The sequence below is a fragment of the Pseudophryne corroboree genome, chromosome 6, assembly GCF_028390025.1.
Source record: "Pseudophryne corroboree isolate aPseCor3 chromosome 6, aPseCor3.hap2, whole genome shotgun sequence".
Classification (NCBI taxonomy): Eukaryota; Metazoa; Chordata; class Amphibia; order Anura; family Myobatrachidae; genus Pseudophryne; species Pseudophryne corroboree.
This window is the reverse complement of record NC_086449.1, coordinates 834873369-834897336: the sequence shown is the minus strand read 5'-3', so window position 1 is coordinate 834897336 and position 23968 is coordinate 834873369. Positions and strand designations below refer to the sequence as shown.

Genomic DNA, 23968 nt, shown 5'->3' with positions numbered 1-23968 from the left:
CGCCCATCGAGATCTCGCTGTCTCAATACCGATGCCGGGATCGTGACGTTGGTACTATACCGCCACCGGAATACCGGCGATGTAGGTGATTTCCCCCTCTGTCCACAACACCCATAAAGGGAGAATAGAATCTATGGAAAGCAAAGCTCGCCTCCGAACCCACAGAGTGGTGAGCGCAGCGCCCCTGCCGGCATTCTAGTGCCCGAGATACCGATGTCGGTATAGTGACATTCGGCATCCCGGCCTGCGGGATCACATACCGATCCCGTATCGGTCTGCCCATCACTGGTCTCCATAGACCTTTGTGTATCACAATCCCAATCCATGGCCTCTCTTCTAAATTTAGGCAGAGCCGTCAAGAGACCTTTCGGGTCCTGGTACTTTTGGGGGCATTGCCAGGTGTGCAGGGGTACGGCCATATTGGTAATACCTGGGCACTGAGTAAATGCTGCACAGCTGAGGGCGCACAATTACACATTCATGGGGGTTCTTGGCTGACCCGCTTGCCCCCAAAACGGGCCCAGACCTGGGTACTCTGTACCCATTCCACTCGCACCCGCTCTCGGTGCAGAGTTCTGTGCTCTGATAATGGGGGGAATTTAAAATAAAGTTATGTTCTGTAAAGTCCATCTCAGGGTGAGGACCAGGAAACCTGCTCTGTTGCCACTGGCGATGACGCCTTTCATGTATTTGTCGTAGGGTGGGCGCTAACAAGTATGAGTACTGTGTAATATACTGGACCTTCTGCTCCTCATACGCGTCTTTCAGGCTGACGTAGTTAGTGAGGGCTCTCATCGCGATGGGTAATTTTCCAATAGTTTTCAAGTCGATGGGTCTCTTGTGTGCGGAGACGATGAGATGGTTCATCCACCAGTAGGTCGATTTGGAAAGCAAGTTGACAAATGGCTGGAGGAACCTCACGCCCAGGTCTTGGAGATCCTCGGGGGGCTTTACTTTCTGGGGGCTTATGGAAAAGACATATTTCTGGAAGAAGAGAAGGGTGATACCTGAGATGTGCCCCAACGGACGGACAGAGAGCGCACAGAAAGAGATAGCGTACCCGGACTCTAATGACGTTGATCTCCACCGCCATCAGAAGGCCGTACAGAACGACCATCGTCCCGGTGATGCAGAATCGTAGCTGGTTCAGACCGATGCCAATTTCACAGTATTTCACCAGCTTAATGGTTTTGGCTACAAAGGCTAACACCCAGTAGAGGAAGAGAGCTGGGGAATGAGACACAAGGCGTCCATCAGATTATAATGCAGAGAACTAAGGGGGTCGTTCCGAGTTGATCACTCGCTAGCAGTTTTTAGCAGCCGTGCAAACGCATTGTCGCCGCCCACAGGGGAGTGTATTTTCGCTTTGCAGAAGTGCGAACGCCTGTGCAGCAGAGCGCCTGCAAAATCATTTTGTGCAAAACAAGACCAGCCCTGTAGTTACTCATTGTGTGCGTTGATTCTAATGACGGAGGGACGGCTTTTGACGTCATACACCCACCCAGCATTCGCCCAGCCACGCCTGCGTTTTCCCTGGCACGCCTGAGTTTTTCTAAGCACTACCTGAAAATGGTCAGTTGACACCCAGACATGCTCCTTTCCTGTCAATTCTTCTTGCGGCCGCCAGTGCGAATGAAAATGTCGCTAGAACCTGTGCAAAACCACAAAGGACTTACCCGTATGTCGCGCGTGCGCATGCACAGAAATGCCAATTTTTAGCCTGATCGCTGCGCTGCAAACAACGGCAGCTAGCGATCAACTCGGAATGACCCCCTAAATGCGGAAAGTCCGTGTTATGCTGAGGGGCCTGTATATATGGGCGCGGGGTGGCTCCAAATACCGCTCACATGGGAGAGATTCTGACCCGGACGTGAAAACTACATTAATGTACAGCAGTAAATTGTACAATATATCATAGTTATACAGGGCCACTACAATGAACGTATCCCTACCGAGCGCACTGAGGGAGCGAGTTATAAGGCCTGTAATGAGGAGGCATGGGGCACAGGTACCTCTGAGAATGAGCTAGCTATTTACTGGAAAATCAAATGTACTTACTCCTGTTGTTACTAAATGGCCATGTGGCAACAGAAACCGCTGCGTTAGCCGTACACTTGCTAAGGATGTTACACTGCGCAGAATATTCGCCGTGTCTTACCTAATAAAAGTTTGGGGAAGTTTGATGTCTCAATATTATGGTAATAGATTATGGAAGTTGTCGCTGCGATGAATCCCACAATAGCCGGCATGAACAGGTGGAGATGTCGGGAGTCCATTTCCCTACAAAGAACATATACAATGCAATTAAATGTAATTACAATATCCCACTAATATCTAACAGATTCACTCTAACATTTATTACTAACTTTCAGTTATTGTAAAACTTGTTTGTTGATAATGTGTATATATATATATATATATGAATGATGTCATCATATTGGAATGTAATGTCAGCTGACGTGAACTCTGACCCCTCCCACCTGTGTCAGTGATGTCACATCCTGAGATTTCCGCAATCTGCATCCTCCTAACACTTCTGCATACCTCCCAACATTCAGGCTGCAGGTAGGGGGACATTAGGTGGCATGACTTCATGGCCAGGAGGCGTGGCTTAGTGGGAAATGCAGCGATCGGCAGCCACGCCCCCAGTCCCTCTCGCCCGGGAATATACGTTGCACTCATGCACACAACATCTATTCGCCGCTGCGAGTGAGAGGTGTCCTCCCAACTACGCCCCAACCTATGTGACCCGTGGGTGGGACAGCAGGACAGTACCCGAAAAATGGGACTGTCCTAAAATCAGGACAGTTGGGAGGTATGCTTCTGTCATGTCCCATACTTACTCATCACACCCCACCTCATTCTGACACCCCTGATTGTCACCCAATGTCAGCGTAGCAGCATTACCCACAGCCAGAGGAGCAGGGATACAGGGGTACACAGGCCACATACAGAGCAAACAACCCTGTGTAGGGGAGAAAAGGTGAGAATGTCCCCAGCAGTACAATAGGAAAGAGGGAAAGGAAAGACGCCATCTATATAATAACACCAAATGCTGATAGGAAAAACAGACAAATGAGGGGGAGGAGAGAGATGGAGTAAGAGGGGGAGTGAGAGGAGAAGAAAAGGAGGGCAGGAGTGCAGAGAGAGAGGAGGAAAAAGAGAGAGTGAGAGGAGAAGAAAAGGAGGGCGGGAGTGCAGAGAGAGAGAGAGAGAGAGAGAGGAGGAAAAGAGAGAGTGAGAGGAGAAGAAAAGGAGGGCAGGAGTGCTGAGAGAGAGAGAGAGGAGGAAAAAGAGAGAGTGAGAGGAGAAGAAAAGGAGGGCAGGAGTGCTGAGAGAGAGAGAGGAGGAAAAGAGAGAGTGAGAGGAGAAGAAAAGGAGGGCAGGAGTGCCGAGAGAGAGGAGGAAAAAGAGAGAGTGAGAGGAGAAGAAAAGGAGGGCAGGAGTGCTGAGAGAGAGAGAGGAGGAAAAGAGAGAGTGAGAGGAGAAGAAAAGGAGGGCAGGAGTGCAGAGAGAGAGGAGGAAAAAGAGAGAGTGAGAGGAGAAGAAAAGGAGGGCAGGAGTGCTGAGAGAGAGGAGGAAAAGAGAGAGTAAGAGGAGAAGAAAAGGAGGGCGGGAGTGCTGAGAGAGAGAGAGAGAGAGAGAGAGAGGAGGAAAAGAGAGAGTGAGAGGAGAAGAAAAGGAGGGCAGGAGTGCTGAGAGAGAGGAGGAAAAGAGAGAGTGAGAGGAGAAGAAAAGGAGGGCAGGAGTGCTGATAGAGAGAGAGGAGGAAAAGAGAGAGTAAGAGGAGAAGAAAAGGAGGGCGGGAGTGCAGAGAGAGAGAGAGAGAGGAGGAAAAGAGAGAGTGAGAGGAGAAGAAAAGGAGGGCAGGAGTGCTGAGAGAGAGAGAGGAGGAAAAGAGAGTGTGAGAGGAGAAGAAAAGGAGGGCAGGAGTGCCGAGAGAAAGGAGGAAAAGAGAGAGTGAGAGGAGAAGAAAAGGAGGGCAGGAGTGCTGAGAGAGAGAGAGAGAGAGAGAGGAAAAAGAGAGAGTGAGAGGAGAAGAAAAGGAGGGCAGGAGTGCTGAGAGAGAGAGAGAGAGGAGGAAAAGAGAGAGTGAGAGGAGAAGAAAAGGAGGGCGGGAGTGCAGAGAGAGAGAGGAGGAAAAGAGAGAGTGAGAGGAGAAGAAAAGGAGGGCGGGAGTGCTGAGAGAGAGAGAGAGGAGGAAAAGAGAGAGTGAGAGGAGAAGAAAAGGAGGGCAGGAGTGCTGAGAGAGAGAGAGGAGGAAAAGAGAGAGTGAGAGGAGAAGAAAAGGAGGGCAGGAGTGCTGAGAGAGAGAGAGGAGGAAAAGAGAGAGTGAGAGGAGAAGAAAAGGAGGGCAGGAGTGCTGAGAGAGAGAGAGAGGAGGAAAAGAGAGAGTGAGAGGAGAAGAAAAGGAGGGCAGGAGTGCCGAGAGAGAGGAGGAAAAAGAGAGAGTGAGAGGAGAAGAAAAGGAGGGCAGGAGTGCCGAGAGAGAGGAGGAAAAAGAGAGAGTGAGAGGAGAAGAAAAGGAGGGCGGGAGTGCTGAGAGAGAGAGAGAGAGAGGAGGAAAAGAGAGAGTGAGAGGAGAAGAAAAGGAGGGCAGGAGTGCTGAGAGAGAGAGAGAGGAGGAAAAAGAGAGAGTGAGAGGAGAAGAAAAGGAGGGCAGGAGTGCTGAGAGAGAGAGAGAGGAAAAAGATAGAGTGAGAGGAGAAGAAAAGGAGGGCAGGAGTGCTGAGAGAGAGAGAGGAGGAAAAGAGAGAGTGAGAGGAGAAGAAAAGGAGGGCGGGAGTGCAGAGAGAGAGAGAGGAGGAAAAGAGAGAGTGAGAGGAGGAGAAAAGGAGGGCGGGAGTGCTGAGAGAGAGAGAGGAGGAAAAGAGAGAGTGAGAGGAGAAGAAAAGGAGGGCAGGAGTGCTGAGAGAGAGAGAGGAGGAAAAGAGAGAGTGAGAGGAGAAGAAAAGGAGGGCAGGAGTGCTGAGAGAGAGAGGAGGAAAAGAGAGAGTGAGAGGAGAAGAAAAGGAGGGCAGGAGTGCTGAGAGAGAGAGAGGAGGAAAAGAGAGAGTGAGAGGAGAAGAAAAGGAGGGCAGGAGTGCCGAGAGAGAGGAGGAAAAAGAGAGAGTGAGAGGAGAAGAAAAGGAGGGCAGGAGTGCAGATAGAGAGGAGGAAAAAGAGAGAGTGAGAGGAGAAGAAAAGGAGGGCGGGAGTGCTGAGAGAGAGAGGAGGAAAAGAGAGAGTGAGAGGAGAAGAAAAGGAGGGCAGGAGTGCTGAGAGAGAGAGAGGAGGAAAAGAGAGAGTGAGAGGAGAAGAAAAGGAGGGCAGGAGTGCTGAGAGAGAGGAGGAAAAGAGAGAGTTAGAGGAGAAGAAAAGGAGGGCAGGAGTGCTGAGAGAGAGAGAGGAGGAAAAGAGAGAGTGAGAGGAGAAGAAAAGGAGGGCAGGAGTGCTGAGAGAGAGGAGGAAAAGAGAGAGTTAGAGGAGAAGAAAAGGAGGGCAGGAGTGCTGAGAGAGAGGAGGAAAAGAGAGAGTGAGAGGAGGAGAAAAGGAGGGCAGGAGTGCTAAGAGAGAGAGAGGAGGAAAAGAGAGAGTAAGAGGAGAAGAAAAGGAGGGTGGGAGTGCTGAGAGAGATAGAGGAGGAAAAGAGAGAGTGAGAGGAGAAGAAAAGGAGGGCGGGAGTGCTGAGAGAGAGAGAGAGAGGAGGAAAAGAGAGAGTGAGAGGAGAAGAAAAGGAGGGCAGGAGTGCCGAGAGAGAGGAGGAAAAAGAGATGGTGAGAGGAGAAGAAAAGGAGGGCAGGAGTGCCGAGAGAGAGAGGAAAAAGAGAGCGTGAGAGGAGAAGAAAAGGAGGGCGGGAGTGCTGAGAGAGAGAGAGGAGGAAAAGAGAGAGTGAGAGGAGAAGAAAAGGAGGGCAGGAGTGCTGAGAGAGAGAGAGGAGGAAAAGAGAGAGTGAGAGGAGAAGAAAAGGAGGGCGGGAGTGCTGAGAGAGAGAGAGGAGGAAAAGAGAGAGTGAGAGGAGAAGAAAAGGAGGGCAGGAGTGCTGAGAGAGAGAGAGAGAGGAGGAAAAGAGAGAGTGAGAGGAGAAGAAAAGGAGGGCGGGAGTGCTGAGAGAGAGAGAGTAGGAAAAGAGAGAGTGAGAGGAGAAGAAAAGGAGGGCAGGAGTGCTGAGAGAGAGAGGAGGAAAAGAGAGAGTGAGAGGAGAAGAAAAGGAGGGCGGGAGTGCAGAGAGAGAGAGGAAAAAGAGAGCGTGAGAGGAGAAGAAAAGGAGGGCAGGAGTGCAGAGAGAGAGAGAGGAGGAAAAGAGAGAGTGAGAGGAGAAGAAAAGGAGGGCAGGAGTGCTGAGAGAGAGAGAGGAGGAAAAGAGAGAGTGAGAGGAGAAGAAAAGGAGGGCGGGAGTGCTGAGAGAGAGAGATGAGGAAAAGAGAGCGTGAGAGGAGAAGAAAAGGAGGGCGGGAGTGCTGAGAGAGAGAAAGCAGGAAAATAGAGCGTGAGAGGAGAAGAAAAGGAGGGCGGGAGTGCAGAGAGAGAGAGAGGAAAAAGAGAGCGTGAGAGGAGAAGAAAAGGAGGGCGGGAGTGCTGAGAGAGAGAGAGAGGAGGAAAAGAGAGAGTGAGAGGAGAAGAAAAGGAGGCCAGGAGTGCTGAGAGAGAGAGAGGAGGAAAAGAGAGAGTAAGAGGAGAAGAAAAGGAGGGTGGGAGTGCCGAGAGAGAGAGAGGAAAAAGAGAGCGTGAGAGGAGAAGAAAAGGAGGGCAGGAGTGCCGAGAGAGAGAGAGGAGGAAAAGAGAGAGTGAGAGGAGAAGAAAAGGAGGGCATGAGTGCTGAGAGAGAGAGAGAGAGAGAGAGAGAGAGAGGAGGAAAAGAGAGCGTGAGAGGAGAAGAAAAGGACGGCGGGAGTGCAGAGAGAGAGAGAGGAGGAAAAGAGAGCGTGAGAGGAGAAGAAAAGGAGGGCGGGAGTGCAGAGAGAGAGAGAGGAGAAGAAAAGGAGGGCGGGAGTGCAGCGAGAGAGAGAGGAGGAAGAGAGAGAGTAAGAGGAGAAGAAAAGGAGGGCGGGAGTGCAGAGAGAGAGAGAGGAAAAAGAGAGCGTGAGAGGAGAAGAAAAGGAGGGCGGGAGTGCTGAGAGAGCGAGAGAGAGGAGGAAAAGAGAGAGTAAGAGGAGAAGAAAAGGAGGGCAGGAGTGCTGAGAGAGAGAGAGAGGAGGAAAAGAGAGCGTGAGAGGAGAAGAAAAGGAGGGCAGGAGTGCTGAGAGAGAGAGAGGAGGAAAAGAGAGAGTAAGAGGAGAAGAAAAGGAGGGCGGGAGTGCTGAGAGAGAGAGAGGAGGAAAAGAGAGAGTGAGAGGAGAAGAAAAGGAGGGCGGGAGTGCAGAGAGAGAGAGGAAAAAGAGCGAGAGAGGAGAAGAAAAGGAGGGCGGGAGTGCTGAGAGAGAGAGGAAAAAGAGAGCGTGAGAGGAGAAGAAAAGGAGGGCGGGAGTGCAGAGAGAGGAGGAAAAGAGAGAGTGAGAGGAGAATAAAAAGAGGGCAGGAGTGCTGAGAGAGAGAGAGAAGGAAAAGAGAGAGTAAGAGGAGAAGAAAAGGAGGGCGGGAGTGCTGAGAGAGAGAGAGGAGGAAAAGAGAGAGTGAGAGGAGAAGAAAAGGAGGGCAGGAGTGCTGAGAGAGAGAGAGGAGGAAAAGAGAGAGTGAGAGGAGAAGAAAAGGAGGGCGGGAGTGCACAGAGAGAGAGAGGAGGAAAAGAGAGAGTGAGAGGAGAAGAAAAGGAGGGCGGGAGTGCAGAGAGAGAGAGGAGGAAAAGAGAGCGTGTGAGGAGAAGAAAAGGAGGGCTGGAGTGCAGAGAGAGAGAGAGAGGAGGAAAAGAGAGCGTGAGAGGAGAAGAAAAGGAGGGCAGGAGTGCTGAGAGAGAGAGAGGAGGAAAAGAGAGTGAGAGGAGAAGAAAAGGAGGGCAGGTGTGCTGAGAGAGAGAGAGAGGAGGAAAAGAGAGAGTGAGAGGAGAAGAAAAGGAGGGCGGGAGTGCTGAGAGAGAGAGTAGGAAAAGAGAGAGTGAGAGGAGAAGAAAAGGAGGGCAGGAGTGCTGAGAGGAGAGAGGAGGAAAAGAGAGAGAGAGAGGAGAAGAAAAGGAGGGCGGGAGTGCAGAGAGAGAGAGGAAAAAGAGAGCATGAGAAGAGAAGAAAAGGAGGGCAGGAGTGCAGAGAGAGAGAGGAGGAAAAGAGAGAGTGAGAGGAGAAGAAAAGGAGGGCAGGAGTGCTGAGAGAGAGAGAGAGAGAAGGAAAAGAGAGCGTGAGAGGAGAAGAAAAGGAGGGCAGGAGTGCAGAGAGAGAGAGGAAAAAGAGAGCGTGAGAGGGAAACCCAGGTGGCACCGGGGACAACATCTAGTATATACAGCATATATCTGTTTATAATGTGATGTATTTGAAAATAGAATAAAATAACAAAAATTAACATGTTGCGTGTAACACATGGGACTGGCGTGGACTCACCTGTCTGACACTATGCCCTCCGCAATCTCGCAGACGTGGACAAACAGCAGCACAAAGGTCAGCAGCCATCGCAGGTTGTGTCCGGGGAAATGCAGCCAGGTGTTGTGATGAATTTGGACCTTGGAGCTCTGACTTCCCCATCCTGCACCATTTAGGAGAATGAAGGAACATAAATTATCCACCAATCAGAAACAAGGAGGCAACAGCCGCACCCATCAGGGGCTACTAACCACATAACCAGGCATAATGGTGAATGGTACCCGCACACACAGGGCACAGTGCTACTTCCAATCCAATAATTCTCAGTATCAGCTCAGTGTCTGCCTCTGGGTGATTGCACTGTGCATGGTGCCGTCTCCAGTTCTGTATGTGAGGTGTCATCTTAGTACCTGTTGCCGAGAACTCTGCAGTCATCTTATAGACGCCCTGGGTCACCAGCAGGACAGGAGTCGCTCTCTGCTGCTATTAGCATGTGTAAAGGGGGGGGGCTTTAAGACTCCATATTGGGGAGAGTCATAGGACAGTTTCCATGCAGGAAGAAAAAAGCACAGGAAGTCCAGACAGATCCTCAGGTGGGGTAGGTGAAACCAAGGCACCTGCCCCCACCTCAGACCAACCACATGATGATACAACCTGGCACAGGTGGGATATGTGAAACCAAGGCACCTGCCCCCACCTCAGACCAACCACATGATGATACAACCTGGCACAGGTGGGATATGTGAAGGAACCCCGGTCCCACCTCAGTTCAGCCACAAGATAATAGATAGAACCCAGACTCCATTGCGTACATGAAGCCACCCTAGTCCCACCTCAGACCAACCACAAGAAGCTACAACCTGGCACAGGTGAGGTATGTGAAGAAACCCTGGTCCAACCTCAGTTCAGCCACAAGATAATAGAACCCAGACTCCGTTAGGTACATGAAGTTACCCTAGTCCCACCTCAGACCAACCACAAGAAGATACCACCTGGCACAGGTGAGGTATGTGATGGATCCCCAGTTCTACTTCAGTTCAGCCACAAGATTATAGACAGATCCCTGCCACAGGTGGGGTATGTGAAGGAACCCCGGTCCCACCACAGACCAGCCACAAGATTATAGACAGATCCCTGCCACAGGTGGGGGTATGTGATGGATCCCCCAGTTCTACCTCAGTTCAGCCACAAGATTATAGACAGATCCCTGCCACAGGTGGGGTATGTGAAGGAACCCCGGTCCCACCACAGACTAGCCACAAGATTATAGACAGATCCCTGCCACAGGTGGGGTATGTGAAGGAACCCCGGTCCCACCACAGACTAGCCACAAGATTATAGACAGATCCCTGCCACAGGTGGGGTACGTGAAGGAACCCCGGTCCCACCACAGACCAGCCACAAGATTATTGACAGATTCCTGACACAGGTGGGGTATGTAAAGGAACCCCGGTCCCAGCACAGACCAGCCACAAGATACTAGATGTCACGATCCGGGTATCTGGACGCCATTACTTACCCTTCAGATGCCTCCTAAGGCTGGCTCAGCGTTCCAGGACCGGATCCCGCTGTTCCTGAGTTTCCACATGCAGAATGTCAGAGTGGTGATTTCATCAGCCGCGGCCTCCGCTGTGCCCGCGTGGTTAAATGTGCGCTTGTCAGTCTGGCGTCTCCTGTCTCCTGTGGCCGGCGTCGCCATTACTGTTTCAATTCTCACATGGATTACAAACCAAACTTCCCTCCAAGTGTCTGCATGGGCGCAGCCATCTTGGATTTTGTCATCTGATTATTTCCACCAATCTGCTGTCTGTATTGTTGATTTGCATAATTGCCTAGCCAACCCCTTCCTTGCTGCAGATATAAGTATGCTGTGCCTGAGCAAGGAAGGCGTCAGTGCTTTGGTTGTCTAACCTAGTTCCAGTTTGTCTCTCTCCTGTGGTTGTCTTCCAGGTTCCAGCTCCTGTCTCCAGACTTCTGCTATAGAGACCCGCACCAGCATTCCATCTGCGGTGTAGCCTGACTCCCCGATCCATTCTGGACTCACCTGTTTCCAGCTACAACAATCACCTGCTTCCAGCCCAGCTTCCAGCAGTGTACAGCTTCTCTTAAAGGGCCGGTGTCCTTTCTGCAGTTTACCACTCTCCACCGGTATTATTATTTCACCGCTCTCAAACAATCACCTGCTTCCAGCCCAGCTTCCAGCAGTATATAGCTTCTCTTAAAGGGCCGGTGTCCTTTTCTGCAGTTTACCACTCTCCACCGGTATTATTATTTCACCGCTCTCAAACAATCACCTGCTTCCAGCCCAGCTTCCAGCAGTATATAGCTTCTCTTAAAGGGCCGGTGTCCTTTTCTGCAGTTTACCACTCTCCACCGGTATTATTATTTCACCGCTCTCAAACTCCAAACTTCATTATTATTTCATCGCTCTCAAGTTCGTTTATTATTTAACTGGTTCCAGCCAGTATCCACTCCGTACCAACAACAGTCTGGTTCCAGCCAGTATCCACAGCAGCCGTTTTACCTTCAGCAGCCCAGCCTTTCCTGGAACATCAGCTGGTACGATCCTGGGTTCTCTCCATTGCTACAGTCAGGCCTGGTAAGGACTTTCCAACTAGAAGATTATAAGAACTGTCTCACACTACCAGTGCCTGTGGCCCTTGCCACCCTGTAGTACCCAGGAATAGTATTTATCCTCTGTTGACTTTTATGTTTCCTTTTACTGCTGCTGTGTTACGGAGTTTGTCATAATAAACATCATTGACTTTTATCCTGGTTGTCGTGGTCACGCCTTCGGGCAGTTATTCTACATGTTACTTACATGTCTAGGGGTCTGATACAACCTCCCAGGTTCCGTTACATCTCAGCCCCTACAACTGAGGCTGCCTCCCGTCAGCTCAGGCCCTCAGTTGTGACAGTAAGCACTGACCTAATGAATCCAGCCGGAGACCAGGATCAAGCGGCCAGGCCGATGCAAGAACTGGCAGCCCGACTTGAACATCAGGAGGCTGCACAGGGCCACATCATCCGCTGTCTCCAGGATCTCTCTACACGGCTGGATGGGATTCAAACGACCCTCCGTGGACCTGGCACGTCCGGTGCGTCCACTACAGTAACACCAGCTGTAACCCCACCCACCTTACCCATTTCCAGTCCACATCTTCATCTTCCAACGCCAGCAAAATTTGATGGATCTCCAAGGTTCTGCAGGGGATTTCTCAATCAATGTGAAATCCACTTTGAGCTTCTACCTGGCAATTTCTTCAGTGACCGTACCAAAATTGCCTATATCATCTCCCTTCTCAGTGGCTCAGCCCTTGACTGGGCATCACCTTTATGGGAGAAGTCTGATCCCCTGCTATCCTCCTATACTGACTTTGTAGCTACATTCAGGCGCATCTTCGACGAGCCAGGCCGGATAACATCTGCTTCATCTGAGATTCTCCGTTTACGCCAGGGAACACGTACTGTGGGACAGTATCTTATACAGTTTAAAATCCTGGCATCCGAACTGGCATGGAACGACGAGGCCCTGTATGCTGCATTCTGGCATGGCTTATCAGAACGCATCAAGGATGAGTTAGCTACCAGAGACTTGCCCTCTAAGTTGGATGAGCTAATTTCTCTTTGCACGAAGGTTGATCTACGTTTCAGAGAGAGAGCAACCGAGCGAGGAAGATCATCTACTCCTAAATCTTCTGTTCCTCCTCCTCGTCAACCATCTCCATCCAAGGATGAGCCTATGCAAATTAGTCGTTCCCGTCTATCTCCCGCTGAGCGCCGAAGACGTCTCTCTGAGTCTCTCTGTCTCTACTGTGCAGCTCCGTCGCACACTATCAATGCCTGTCCCAAACGTCCGGGAAACTCCAGATCCTAGCTCGCCAAGGAGAGGGCCGGCTAGGAGTAATGATCTCCTCTCCATCTCCTCATGACTGTAACCTCCCAGTGTCGCTCCAAATTGCTCAACGTTACAGGAACGTCATTGCCCTCCTTGATTCCGGAGCAGCTGGGAATTTCATAACCGAAGCTTATGTTAAACGGTGGTCCCTACCCACCGAGAGACTGTCCTCGTCCATCTCTTTGACTGCCGTGGATGGCAGCAAGATTTTTGATGCAGTCATTTCCTTAAGGACTCTTCCAGTTCGTCTGAGAGTGGGAGTTCTTCATTCTGAGTATATTTCTTTTTTAGTGATTCCAAGAGCCACACATCCAGTGGTTTTAGGCCTTCCATGGCTCCGTCTCCACAACCCATCAATTGACTGGACGACTACGCAAATACTGGCATGGGGTCCCTCCTGTGCTGAGACTTGTTTAGCCAAAGTTCTTCCTGTTTGTTCTTCCTTCCCCAGGTCATCTGATGTTCCGCCTCCTCCATATCAAGACTTCACGGACGTGTTCAGTAAAGCCTCTGCTGATATCCTTCCTCCTCATAGAGAATGGGACTGCCCAATCGACCTCATTCCAGGGAAGGTTCCACAGCGAGGCCGAACTTATCCGTTGTCTCTGCCTGAGACACACTCCATGGAAGAGTACATCAAAGAGAACCTGGCGAAGGGTTTCATCCGACCATCTTCTTCTCCAGCCGGCGCAGGCTTCTTCTTCGTTAAGAAGAAAGACGGTGGTCTGCGTCCGTGCATCGACTACAGAGGTCTGAACGACATTACCGTCAAGAACCGATACCCTTTACCCCTGATTACCGAGCTCTTTGATAGAGTTAGTGGTGCAACTATTTTCACAAAGCTGGACTTGAGGGGTGCCTACAATCTCATCCGAATCCGTGAGGGTGACGAGTGGAAGACCGCCTTTAACACCCGTGACGGACATTATGAGTACCTCGTCATGCCCTTCGGATTGAGCAACGCTCCAGCAGTCTTCCAGCACTTCGTGAATGAGATTTTCAGGGACATCTTGTACCGCCATGTCGTGGTTTATCTAGACGACATCCTCATCTTTGCTAATAATCTCGAAGATCATCGTTTCTGGGTAAAAGAGGTTCTTTCCCGTCTCCGTGTCAATCACCTCTATTGTCAATTGGAGAAGTGTGTGTTTGAAGTTAAAACCATTCCGTTTCTAGGTTACATTGTGTCCGGTTCCGGACTAGAGATGGATCCTGAGAAACTCCAAGCAATCCAGAATTGGCCTATACCCTTAAGCCTCAAAGGGGTCCAGAGGTTCTTAGGGTTCGCCAATTATTATAGAAAATTTATACGAGACTTTTCCACCATCGTGGCGCCTATCACTGCATTAACCAAGAAAAGTGCTAATCCGTCCAAGTGGTCCGAGGAAGCTACACAGGCCTTTCACCTTCTGAAGCAACGGTTCATCTCTGCACCAGTTCTGAAACAGCCCGACACCGACTCTCCTTTTATCTTAGAGGTAGATGCCTCCTCCGTTGGAGTAGGAGCAGTGTTATCCTAGAGGGCCAAAGATGGACATCTACATCCTTGCAGTTTCTTCTCCCGGAAGTTCTCCCCAGCTGAGCGCAACTATGCCATTGGCGATCAGGAGTTGCTAGCCATCAAGCTCGCTCTGGAGGAGTGGAGATACCTGTTGGAGGGAGCTTCCCACTCAATCACCATACTTACCGACCACAAAAATCTTTTATATCTCAAAGGCGCACAATGTCTGAATCCTCGTCAGGCCAGATGGGCACTTTTCTTCTCTAGGTTTGACTTTAAACTCCAGTTCTGTCCGGGTTCTAAGAATCGTAAGGCCGATGCCCTTTCCCGCTCATGGGAGCAAGAAAATGAGTCCGAGTCTGCAGACAAGCATCCTATTATTAATCCGTTGGCATTCTCCACGGTAGGGATGGACTCTACGCCTCCACCAGGGAAAAGTTTTGTTAAGCCAGTTCTAAGGAAGAAGCTCATGCATTGGGCCCATGCTTCCCGTTTTGCTGGACATACAGGCATTCAGAAAACCCTTGAATTTATTTCTAGGTCCTACTGGTGGCCAACTCTGAAGAAGGACGTTATGGAATTTATTGCCTCCTGCCCAAAGTGTGCCCAACACAAAGTCTCCCGCCAGTCGCCTGCGGGGCAACTGGTTCCATTATCTGTTCCCCGTCGACCTTGGACCCATTTGTCGATGGACTTTGTTTCCGATCTACCTATCTGCAACAAGTTTAATACCATCTGGGTGGTAGTTGACCGGTTCACCAAGATGGCACATTTCATCCCTCTCACCGGTCTTCCGTCAGCTTCCAAGTTGGCTCAAGTGTTTATACAAGAGATCTTCCGACTTCACGGTCTTCCTGAAGAGATCATCTCGGATCGTGGAGTACAATTTGTAGCCAAATTTTGGCGAAGTTTGTGTCAAGCCCTCCAAGTCAAGTTAAAGTTTTCCACGGCTTACCATCCTCAGACCAATGGTCAAACCGAGAGGGTGAATCAGGACTTGGAGGCCTTCCTCCGTATATATGTGTCTTCCTCTCAAGATGACTGGGTTCAACTCCTTCCTTGGGCCGAGTTCAGCCACAACAATCAATACCATTCCTCATCTTCTTCTACACCATTCTTCATTAATTATGGATTCCACCCTAAAGTCCCAGAATTCCAACCGCTTCCCGCAACTTCTGTTCCAGCAGTGGATGTCACCTTGCGTCAGTTTTCAAATAACTGGAGGAACGTCCGCGCAGCCCTGCTTAAAGCCTCATTCAGGTATAAGAAGTTTGCCGATAGGAAGCGTAGAGCGGTTCCTGCTCTCAAGGTGGGTGATCGTGTGTGGCTGTCCACGAAGAATTTGAGGTTGAGAGTTCCCAGCATGAAATTTGCACCTCGCTACATCGGACCCTTCAAGATTGAACAAGTCATCAATCCTGTTGCCTACAGGTTACAGTTACCATCCTTCTTGAAAATACCCAGGACATTTCATGTTTCTTTGTTGAAACCGCTGATCCTGAATCGGTTTCATTCCGCACTTCCTCCAGCTCCCAAAGTTCAGACTCAACGGGAAGTCGAGTACGAGGTGGCCAAGATTTTGGACTCACGTTTCCGTTACGGTCAGTTACAATACCTCATTGACTGGAAGGGCTATGGTCCTGAAGAACGCTCTTGGACCAATGCCTCAGACGTCCATGCTCCTGCCTTGGTCCGAAATTTCCACGCAAAGTTTCCTTTAAAGCCTAAGAAGTGTCCTGGGGCCACTCCTAAAGGGGGGGGTGCTGTCACGATCCGGGTATCTGGACGCCATTACTTACCCTTCAGATGCCTCCTAAGGCTGGCTCAGCGTTCCAGGACCGGATCCCGCTGTTCCTGAGTTTCCACATGCAGAATGTCAGAGTGGTGATTTCATCAGCCGCGGCCTCCGCTGTGCCCGCGTGGTTAAATGTGCGCTTGTCAGTCTGGCGTCTCCTGTCTCCTGTGGCCGGCGTCGCCATTACTGTTTCAATTCTCACATGGATTACAAACCAAACTTCCCTCCAAGTGTCTGCATGGGCGCAGCCATCTTGGATTTTGTCATCTGATTATTTCCACCAATCTGCTGTCTGTATTGTTGATTTGCATAATTGCCTAGCCAACCCCTTCCTTGCTGCAGGTATAAGTATGCTGTGCCTGAGCAAGGAAGGCGTCAGTGCTTTGGTTGTCTAACCTAGTTCCAGTTTGTCTCTCTCCTGTGGTTGTCTTCCAGGTTCCAGCTCCTGTCTCCAGACTTCTGCTATAGAGACCCGCACCAGCATTCCATCTGCGGTGTAGCCTGACTCCCCGATCCATTCTGGACTCACCTGTTTCCAGCTACAACAATCACCTGCTTCCAGCCCAGCTTCCAGCAGTGTACAGCTTCTCTTAAAGGGCCGGTGTCCTTTCTGCAGTTTACCACTCTCCACCGGTATTATTATTTCATCGCTCTCAAGTCAATCACCTGCTTCCAGCCCAGCTTCCAGCAGTGTACAGCTTCCCTTAAAGGGCCGGTGTCCTTTCTGCAGTTTACCACTCTCCACCGGTATTATTATTTCATCGCTCTCAAGTTCGTTTATTATTTAACTGGTTCCAGCCAGTATCCACTCCGTACCAACAACAGTCTGGTTCCAGCCAGTATCCACAGCAGCCGTTTTACCTTCAGCAGCCCAGCCTTTCCTGGAACATCAGCTGGTACGATCCTGGGTTCTCTCCATTGCTACAGTCAGGCCTGGTAAGGACTTTCCAACTAGAAGATTATAAGAACTGTCTCACACTACCAGTGCCTGTGGCCCTTGCCACCCTGTAGTACCCAGGAATAGTATTTATCCTCTGTTGACTTTTATGTTTCCTTTTACTGCTGCTGTGTTACGGAGTTTGTCATAATAAACATCATTGACTTTTATCCTGGTTGTCGTGGTCACGCCTTCGGGCAGTTATTCTACATGTTACTTACATGTCTAGGGGTCTGATACAACCTCCCAGGTTCCGTTACATCTCAGCCCCTACAACTGAGGCTGCCTCCCGTCAGCTCAGGCCCTCAGTTGTGACACTAGATAGATCCCAGGCTCAGTTGGGTACATGAAGTCACCCTAGTCCCACCTCAGACCAACCACAAGAAGCTACAACCTGGCACAGGTGAGGTATGTGACGGATCCCCAGTCCTACCTCAGTTCAGCCACAAGATTATAGACAGATCCCAGTCTTACCTCAGACCACCCCAAGACTGGGGATCATGCCATTTACATTACAGGGGGTAAGTGCTGAAGGCCAGACTCACATTTCACACTGATCCCTACTGTCTTCTGTATTCAGGGCCGGGCCACTCACCTATAAATAGGATTGGGAAGGTTATGAAGAGCAGGAAGACGTGGGGGACCAGGTTCAGGGCGTCCAGGAAGCAGATATTGTTCAGAACCCCATTATTCACATTGTACGAGGTTTTCGTGTTGTTGCCGCAGAACGAGAGGCTCATTTCTCCTGGAAGAGTGGGAGGAATGACGTCACTGCTGTTAATGGGAAGAGAACAATATTATATGTTATTCTGGAAATGATGTTACATTAATAAGTATCTCTCCGTGCTCTGAGATCTGCGTCCTGCGGAATCTCTACTCAATTCTCTTACAGGTAACTTAATGCCACAGAAAATAATGAAGAGATTTATGTCAGAGAGGCTGAGGGTCGCCCTGAGGCTCCTGTCTGATGATAATGATGACTACACGTGACCTGAAAGCAGCACTTACATACATGTAACATGATAAGTGCATATATATATATTCAAGTAATAATTTCTAAAGACATTTCATTTTACACCAATAGTAGTTACATGTTCACCATCCCGACTTTGGGCCTAAATCAGATCTGATTGCTGGGCTGCGTTTTTTGCTGTCCTGCGATCAGATAGTCGCCGTCTCCAGGGGGAGTGTAAATTTGCAGTGCAAGTGTGCGTTCCTATGTGTAGCTGAACTGCAAAAATTCTGCGTGTGCAGTCTGTGCGCAGCCCAGGACCTACTCTTCCAGTGCGTCTGAATCCTGCTAATTGGGGCCGGAGCTGACGTCACACACCCTCCCTCAAAACGCTTGGCCACGCCTGCGTTTTCTCGAACACTCCCAGTAAAAGCTCAGTTACCGCCCACAAACGCCTCCTCCTGTCAATCACTGTGCAAACTGATTTTTCGCACCATCCTATTGCTGACCGGCGATGCCCGTTGTTGCTGTTTGACGTGCGTACGCATTGTGGTCATACGCATGCGCTGTTATGACCTGACCGCCCGCCGTGCGAAAACGCAAAGCAGCGATCAGATCTGAATCACCCCTTTAGCTCCTTTCTGACATGTCATCTTTCAAGTAATGTTATTTACTAAGATTTAGGTATGGAATTTTCCCTAAACCAACAGCAACCAATCAGCCACTTCCTTTCACAGCGACACTTAAATGAACAGATAGCCGATTTGTTGCGTTTTTTCTCCTGAATACAATATTAGTAAATTAGTGTCAGGATGAAGGGCGCACCAGGACCGGGTGAAGGTGTGGTTGAAGAAGGCATCGCTGCGGCTTACATAGCAGCGGTGCACTAGTGTGGTAATGAGGCAGGAGGTGTCTGATATAAGTAGACGCCTCCTGCTTGCGTTAGTGATCCTAGGACGCAGCAACGGATTATCTGTGACACCATAGACTCATGGGGTCACGCAAGCCAAGCCACCGCAGCTCCGAGCAAGAGGCCAGGAAATATCCGTCTTCCGATGGAGATCCCAGCGCCCCCAAAACGGAGGCGTCACCCTGAATTAGGCGCTGTCAGCACTGAGTGAGGATAATAATAGTATTATATAAGGTGTCCAGTCACAATGTCGAAACCAGAATGTTGACATGGACGTAAGGCCAATGAGCAAAATGCCAACATATGGGTGTCGACAGAGGCGGCCTTAGGCATAGGCAAACTAGGCAAATGCCTAGGGCATTTGGTATGCTTAGGGGCACCAGCAGCTTCTGCTGATTAAAATGATATGCGGCATGCCTATATTCTGTGTGTGACTGCGGCTGTATCTGCATACGAAATGCTATGTTGCAGTGTAGTCCTGGAAATCGCTGTAATGTAGCATTTCATATGCAGATATATCCGCAGTCGCACACAGAATATAGGCATGCCGCATATCATTTTAATCAGCAGAAGTTGCTTGTGCATCCTAGCCACATAGTAATGCAAATAAAATGCATTTTCATAAACAAAAGGCGCCCGACGTTAGCAGAGCTGCCAGCTGACTCACGCCAGGCATGTCCTGCAGAACTAGCGGCGGTGCTAGGGGGCACCAGCCAAAATCTTGCCTAGGGCATCATATTGGTTAGGGCCGGCTCTGGGTGTCGATGTTTCATACTACACACCCTTATATAGGGGCAGATATACTAAGCCTTGGAGCGTGATAACGTGGAGAGAGATAAAGTACCAACCAACCAGCTCCTTTCATTGTTCAACCTTCGGGGCAGATTTAACTTATTAAAGGATGCTCCAGCCAATCAGCTACTAACTGTCATTTTTCATACAAATGACAGTTAGGATCTGATTGGCTGGAGCACTATTTAACATTCGTAATGACTGATAACAGGAATATCACTCATTGTTAAATCTGCCCCATAGCCTGTGACATGACAGTTAGGAGCTGGGTGGCTGGTACTTTATCTCTCTCCACTTTGGGGGTCATTCTGAGTTGATCGCTCGCTAGCAGGTTTTAGCAGCCGTGCAAACGCATAGTCGCCGCCCACGGGGGAGTGTATTTTCGCTTTGCAGGAGTGCGAACGCCTGTGCAGCAGAGCGCCCGCCAACACATTTTTTGCAGAACAAGACCAGCCCTGTAGCTACTTATTCTGTGCGATGATTGCTGCGACGAAGGACCAGGTAATGACGTCAGATACCCGCCCTGCAAACGCCCGGCCACGCCTGCGTTTTTCCAAACACTCCCAGAAAACGGTCATTTGCCACGCAGAAACTCCCACTTCCTGTCAATCTCCTTGCGTTCGGCAGTGCGACTGAAAGCGTCGCTAGAACCTGTGCAAAACCATGTTGCCCGCTGTACCCGTACCACGTGTGTGCGAATTGCGGTGCATGCGCAGTTTAGCCCCGTTTTGCCGTGATCGCTGCGCTGCGAAAATCCGTAGCGAGCGATCAACTCGGAATGAGGGCCAATATTTAATACAAGACAAAGTTACCCACCGCTGTACCATTCATATTTGGGTTTTGTTCGTACATGATGAGAGGTTTGATAATGCTATTAGACACTATGGCGTGTTATATCATTAAGATGTATATATATGTTTTTATTAATGAGTCAGGGCAATTCAGTTTATTTTAAATAATCAATAATTTGTGTAATAATTCTGAGTATTCCCCCTGGCCTTGTACATGTCTCGCAGCCACTTGCAGTTACATTTTCCGTCAGGATGATAAGATCTCCATTGAACAAATTGAGATTTATTTTGTTTGGAAGCTGTGCAGCTGCGTCCATTCATTCCGGGTGAAATATGGTTTCGCTGATGTACAGTAATCTCCACTTGGCGACGCTCCGGCTTGAGCTTTGCGTTCCCTCTCGTTGGATGTAATATAGTAATTGGTGGAGTAAATGTCGGATTAGAGAAGATATTTCTGTGTTTACACTTCTGCTAATTGTCCCGGTCCTCGTCTCATAGTGGATGTCTATAGCTATTAAGCGAATGGGAGACTCCCTGCTGCGGTTAGTCCGCACGTCTCTGGAAGTAATTTGGTGCAGCAGTGACGATTGTACAAATAAAACCTTCTATATTGTGTCAGATGTAATATGGTCCAGAAGTGGCTGCATTGAACCGTGAAGATGTATCCAAAATATTACAGCATATTGTGCTAGATCATCTCTATATTAGGAAGAAAATAAAGTATCCTAGGGGCATAACTATATGTAACAGCCATTGTATTCGCTCATCTCAGAATATCACCCAGCTCACCCTCTTCGCTCTGCGCAAGATCTGCATCTTTCATCCACACGCGTTACCTGCTCCCAGCCACGGCTACAGGACTGTATTCGGGCTACGCCCTGTGGAATGCCCACCCATGTACAACAAGACTCTCCTCTAGTCTCCAAACCGTCAAGCGTTCCCTGGAATTCCTGACTGAGCTCTATGTGGGCCCAGTCGTCACACAGGTCTTAGGCCTTCCCCATACCCAGAACTCGGCAGACACTTGCCCACTGCGGCCCTGTGTTAAGATATTTCTGGCCGACGAGCAGCAAATTGAATTGGCCCCACAAATATGATACCCAAAGTGGCATGGAAGTTTGAAGTAAATTGCTGCGGGCCTATGGGCCACCTAGTACCCCCGAAGATTTGATAATGTGAAATTAATTTTAGCTTTTTCAAATGCTCTTGCCACTGGCTGAGGCTGAAATGTAAGGTCACTTAAAAAGTTCCCATTATATGCCACACTGTGTATGCTGCCAATTCATATTATAATTATATGCCACACTGTGTATGCTGCCAATTCATATTACTATATGCCACACTGTGTATGCTGCCAATTCATATTATAATTATATGCCACACTGTGTATGCTGCCAATTCATATTACTATATGCCACACTGTGTATGCTGCCAATTCATATTATAATTATATGCCACACTGTGTATGCTGCCAATTCATATTACTATATGCCACACTGTGTATGCTGCCAATTCATATTATAATTATATGCCACACTGTGTATGCTGCCAATTCATATTACTATATGCCACACTGTGTATGCTGCCAATTCATATTATAATTATATGCCACACTGTGTATGCTGCCAATTCATATTACTATATGCCACACTGTGTATGCTGCCAATTCATATTACTATATGCCACACTGTGTGTGCTGCCAATTCATAATATAGGCATATCTTGCTTCCCTGACCCACTTTGTGTAGTGGCCGGACCACTTTTTGGTCCCCAAGGGACCCTGCTCTTCCCCTATACAACTCTCAGTCTGTGGCTTCTTGCTGTCCCCATTCCCCTCCTCACATCATGTCACTGCCCCTGTCACATGCAGCCCTGTCCTCACTGACACATCACCCATCTCCTGATATACTCTGTGCTGCTGGGGACCCTGCTCCTCCCACTATATAACTCTCAGTCTGTGGCTTCCTGCTGCCTCCATTCCCCTCCTCACATCGTGTCACTGCCCCTGTCACATGCAGCCCTGTCCTCACTGACACACCACTCATCTCCTGATATACTCTGTGCTGCTGGGGATCCTGCTCCTCCCACTATATAACTCTCAGTCTGTGGCTTCCTGCTGCCTCTATTCCCCTCCTCACATCATGTCGCTGCCCGTCACATGCAGCCCTGTCCTCACTGACACATCACTCATCTCCTGCTATACTCTGTGCTGCTGGGGACCCTGCTCCCCCCACTATATAACTCTCAGTCAGAGGCGTAGCTAGGGTTTTTGGAGCCCAGGGCAAGATGGAAAATGGCGCCCCCCCCCCCAAAAAAAAAAAAAAACCCAGCAAAAGAAGGATGTGCGCACGCCGAAAAAATGGGCGTGGCCACACACCAGAAGGGGTGTGGCCACACACCAGAAGGGGTGTGACCACTGAAAAATGGCCCACAGTGCCAGTTACATTGCCCCACAGTGCCAGTTACATTGCCCCACCGTGCCAGATACATGCCCCACAGTGCCAGATACATTGCCCCACAGTGCCAGATACATTGCCCCACTGTGCCAGATACATTGCCCCACAGTGCCAGATTTATTGCCCCACAGTGCCAGATACATGCCCCACTGTGCCAGATACATGCCCCACAGTGCCAGATACATTGCCCCACAGTGCCAGATACATGCCCCACAGTGCCAGATACATGCCCCACAGTGCCAGATACATTGCCCCACAGTGCCAGATTTATTGCCCCACAGTGCCAGATACATGCCCCGCTGTGCCAGATACATTGCCCCACAGTGCCAGATACCTGCCCCACTGTGCCCCACTGTGCCAGATACATTGCCCCACAGTGCCAGATACATTGCCCCACAGTGCCAGATTTATTGCCCCACAGTGCCAGATACATGCCCCACTGTGCCAGATACATGCCCCACTGTGCCAGATACATGCCCCACAGTGCCAGATACATTGCCCCACAGTGCCAGATTTATTGCCCCACAGTGCCAGATACATTGCCCCACAGTGCCAGATTTATTGCCCCACAGTGCCAGATACATGCCCCACTGTGCCAGATACATTGCCCCACAGTGCCAGATACATGCCCCACAGTGCCAGATACATTGCCCCACAGTGCCAGATTTATTGCCCCACAGTGCCAGATACATGCCCCGCTGTGCCAGATACATTGCCCCACAGTGCCAGATACCTGCCCCACTGTGCCCCACTGTGCCAGATACATTGCCCCACAGTGCCAGATACCTGCCCCACTGTGCCAGATACATGCCCCACAGTGCCAGATTCATGCCCCACTGTGCCAGATACATTGTGCTGCTGGTGTACCTGCTACTCCCACTATATAACTCTCAGTCTGTGGCTTCCTGCTGCCTCCATTCCCCTCCTCACATCATGTCACTGCCCGTGTCACATGCAGCCCTGTCCTCACACATCACCCATCTCCTGATATACTCTGTGCTGCTGGGAACCCTGCACCTCCCACTATATAAATCTCAGTCTGTGGCTTCCTGCTGCCTCCATTCCCCTCCTCACATCATGTCACTGCCCCTGTCACACACAGCCCTGTCCTCACTGACACATCACTCATCTCCTGATATACTCTGTGCTGCTGGGGATCCTGCTCCTCCCACTATATAACTCTCAGTCTGTGGCTTCCTGCTGCCTCCATTCCCCTCCTCACATCATGTCACTGCCCCTGTCACATGCAGCCCTGTCCTCACTGATACATCACTCATCTCCTGATATACTCTGTGCTGCTGGCCCACCCCTAGGGGTGCTAGGGGTGTGTTACCCCCACAGTGTTTGTTCCCAGATTGCAAGTCATATGTGTACCAAGTTTAGTGTAGATTGCTGCAGGCATTCCGGAGTTATGCTGGAACATACACATACACCTACATACATACATACATACATACATACATACATACATAGGGCCGGATTAACAATGGGGCGGATGGAGCTGCAGCT

General features: G+C 49.9%; 1 protein-coding gene across 1 annotated transcript in view; it reads right to left on the bottom strand.

Moving 5' to 3' along the window:
- The window catches only part of LOC134934718 (ATP-binding cassette sub-family C member 9-like), a 119403-nt gene that overhangs the window by 50425 nt on the left and 45010 nt on the right, over positions 1-23968 (bottom strand). Inside the window, exons 2-6 of the mRNA XM_063930086.1 lie at positions 17154-17332; positions 8449-8590; positions 2159-2280; positions 1061-1227; positions 742-984 (exon numbers count right to left, since the gene is read on the bottom strand). Coding sequence (XP_063786156.1) covers positions 742-984; positions 1061-1227; positions 2159-2280; positions 8449-8590; positions 17154-17332 — 853 coding nt within the window. The remainder of the gene's footprint in view (positions 1-741; positions 985-1060; positions 1228-2158; positions 2281-8448; positions 8591-17153; positions 17333-23968) is intronic.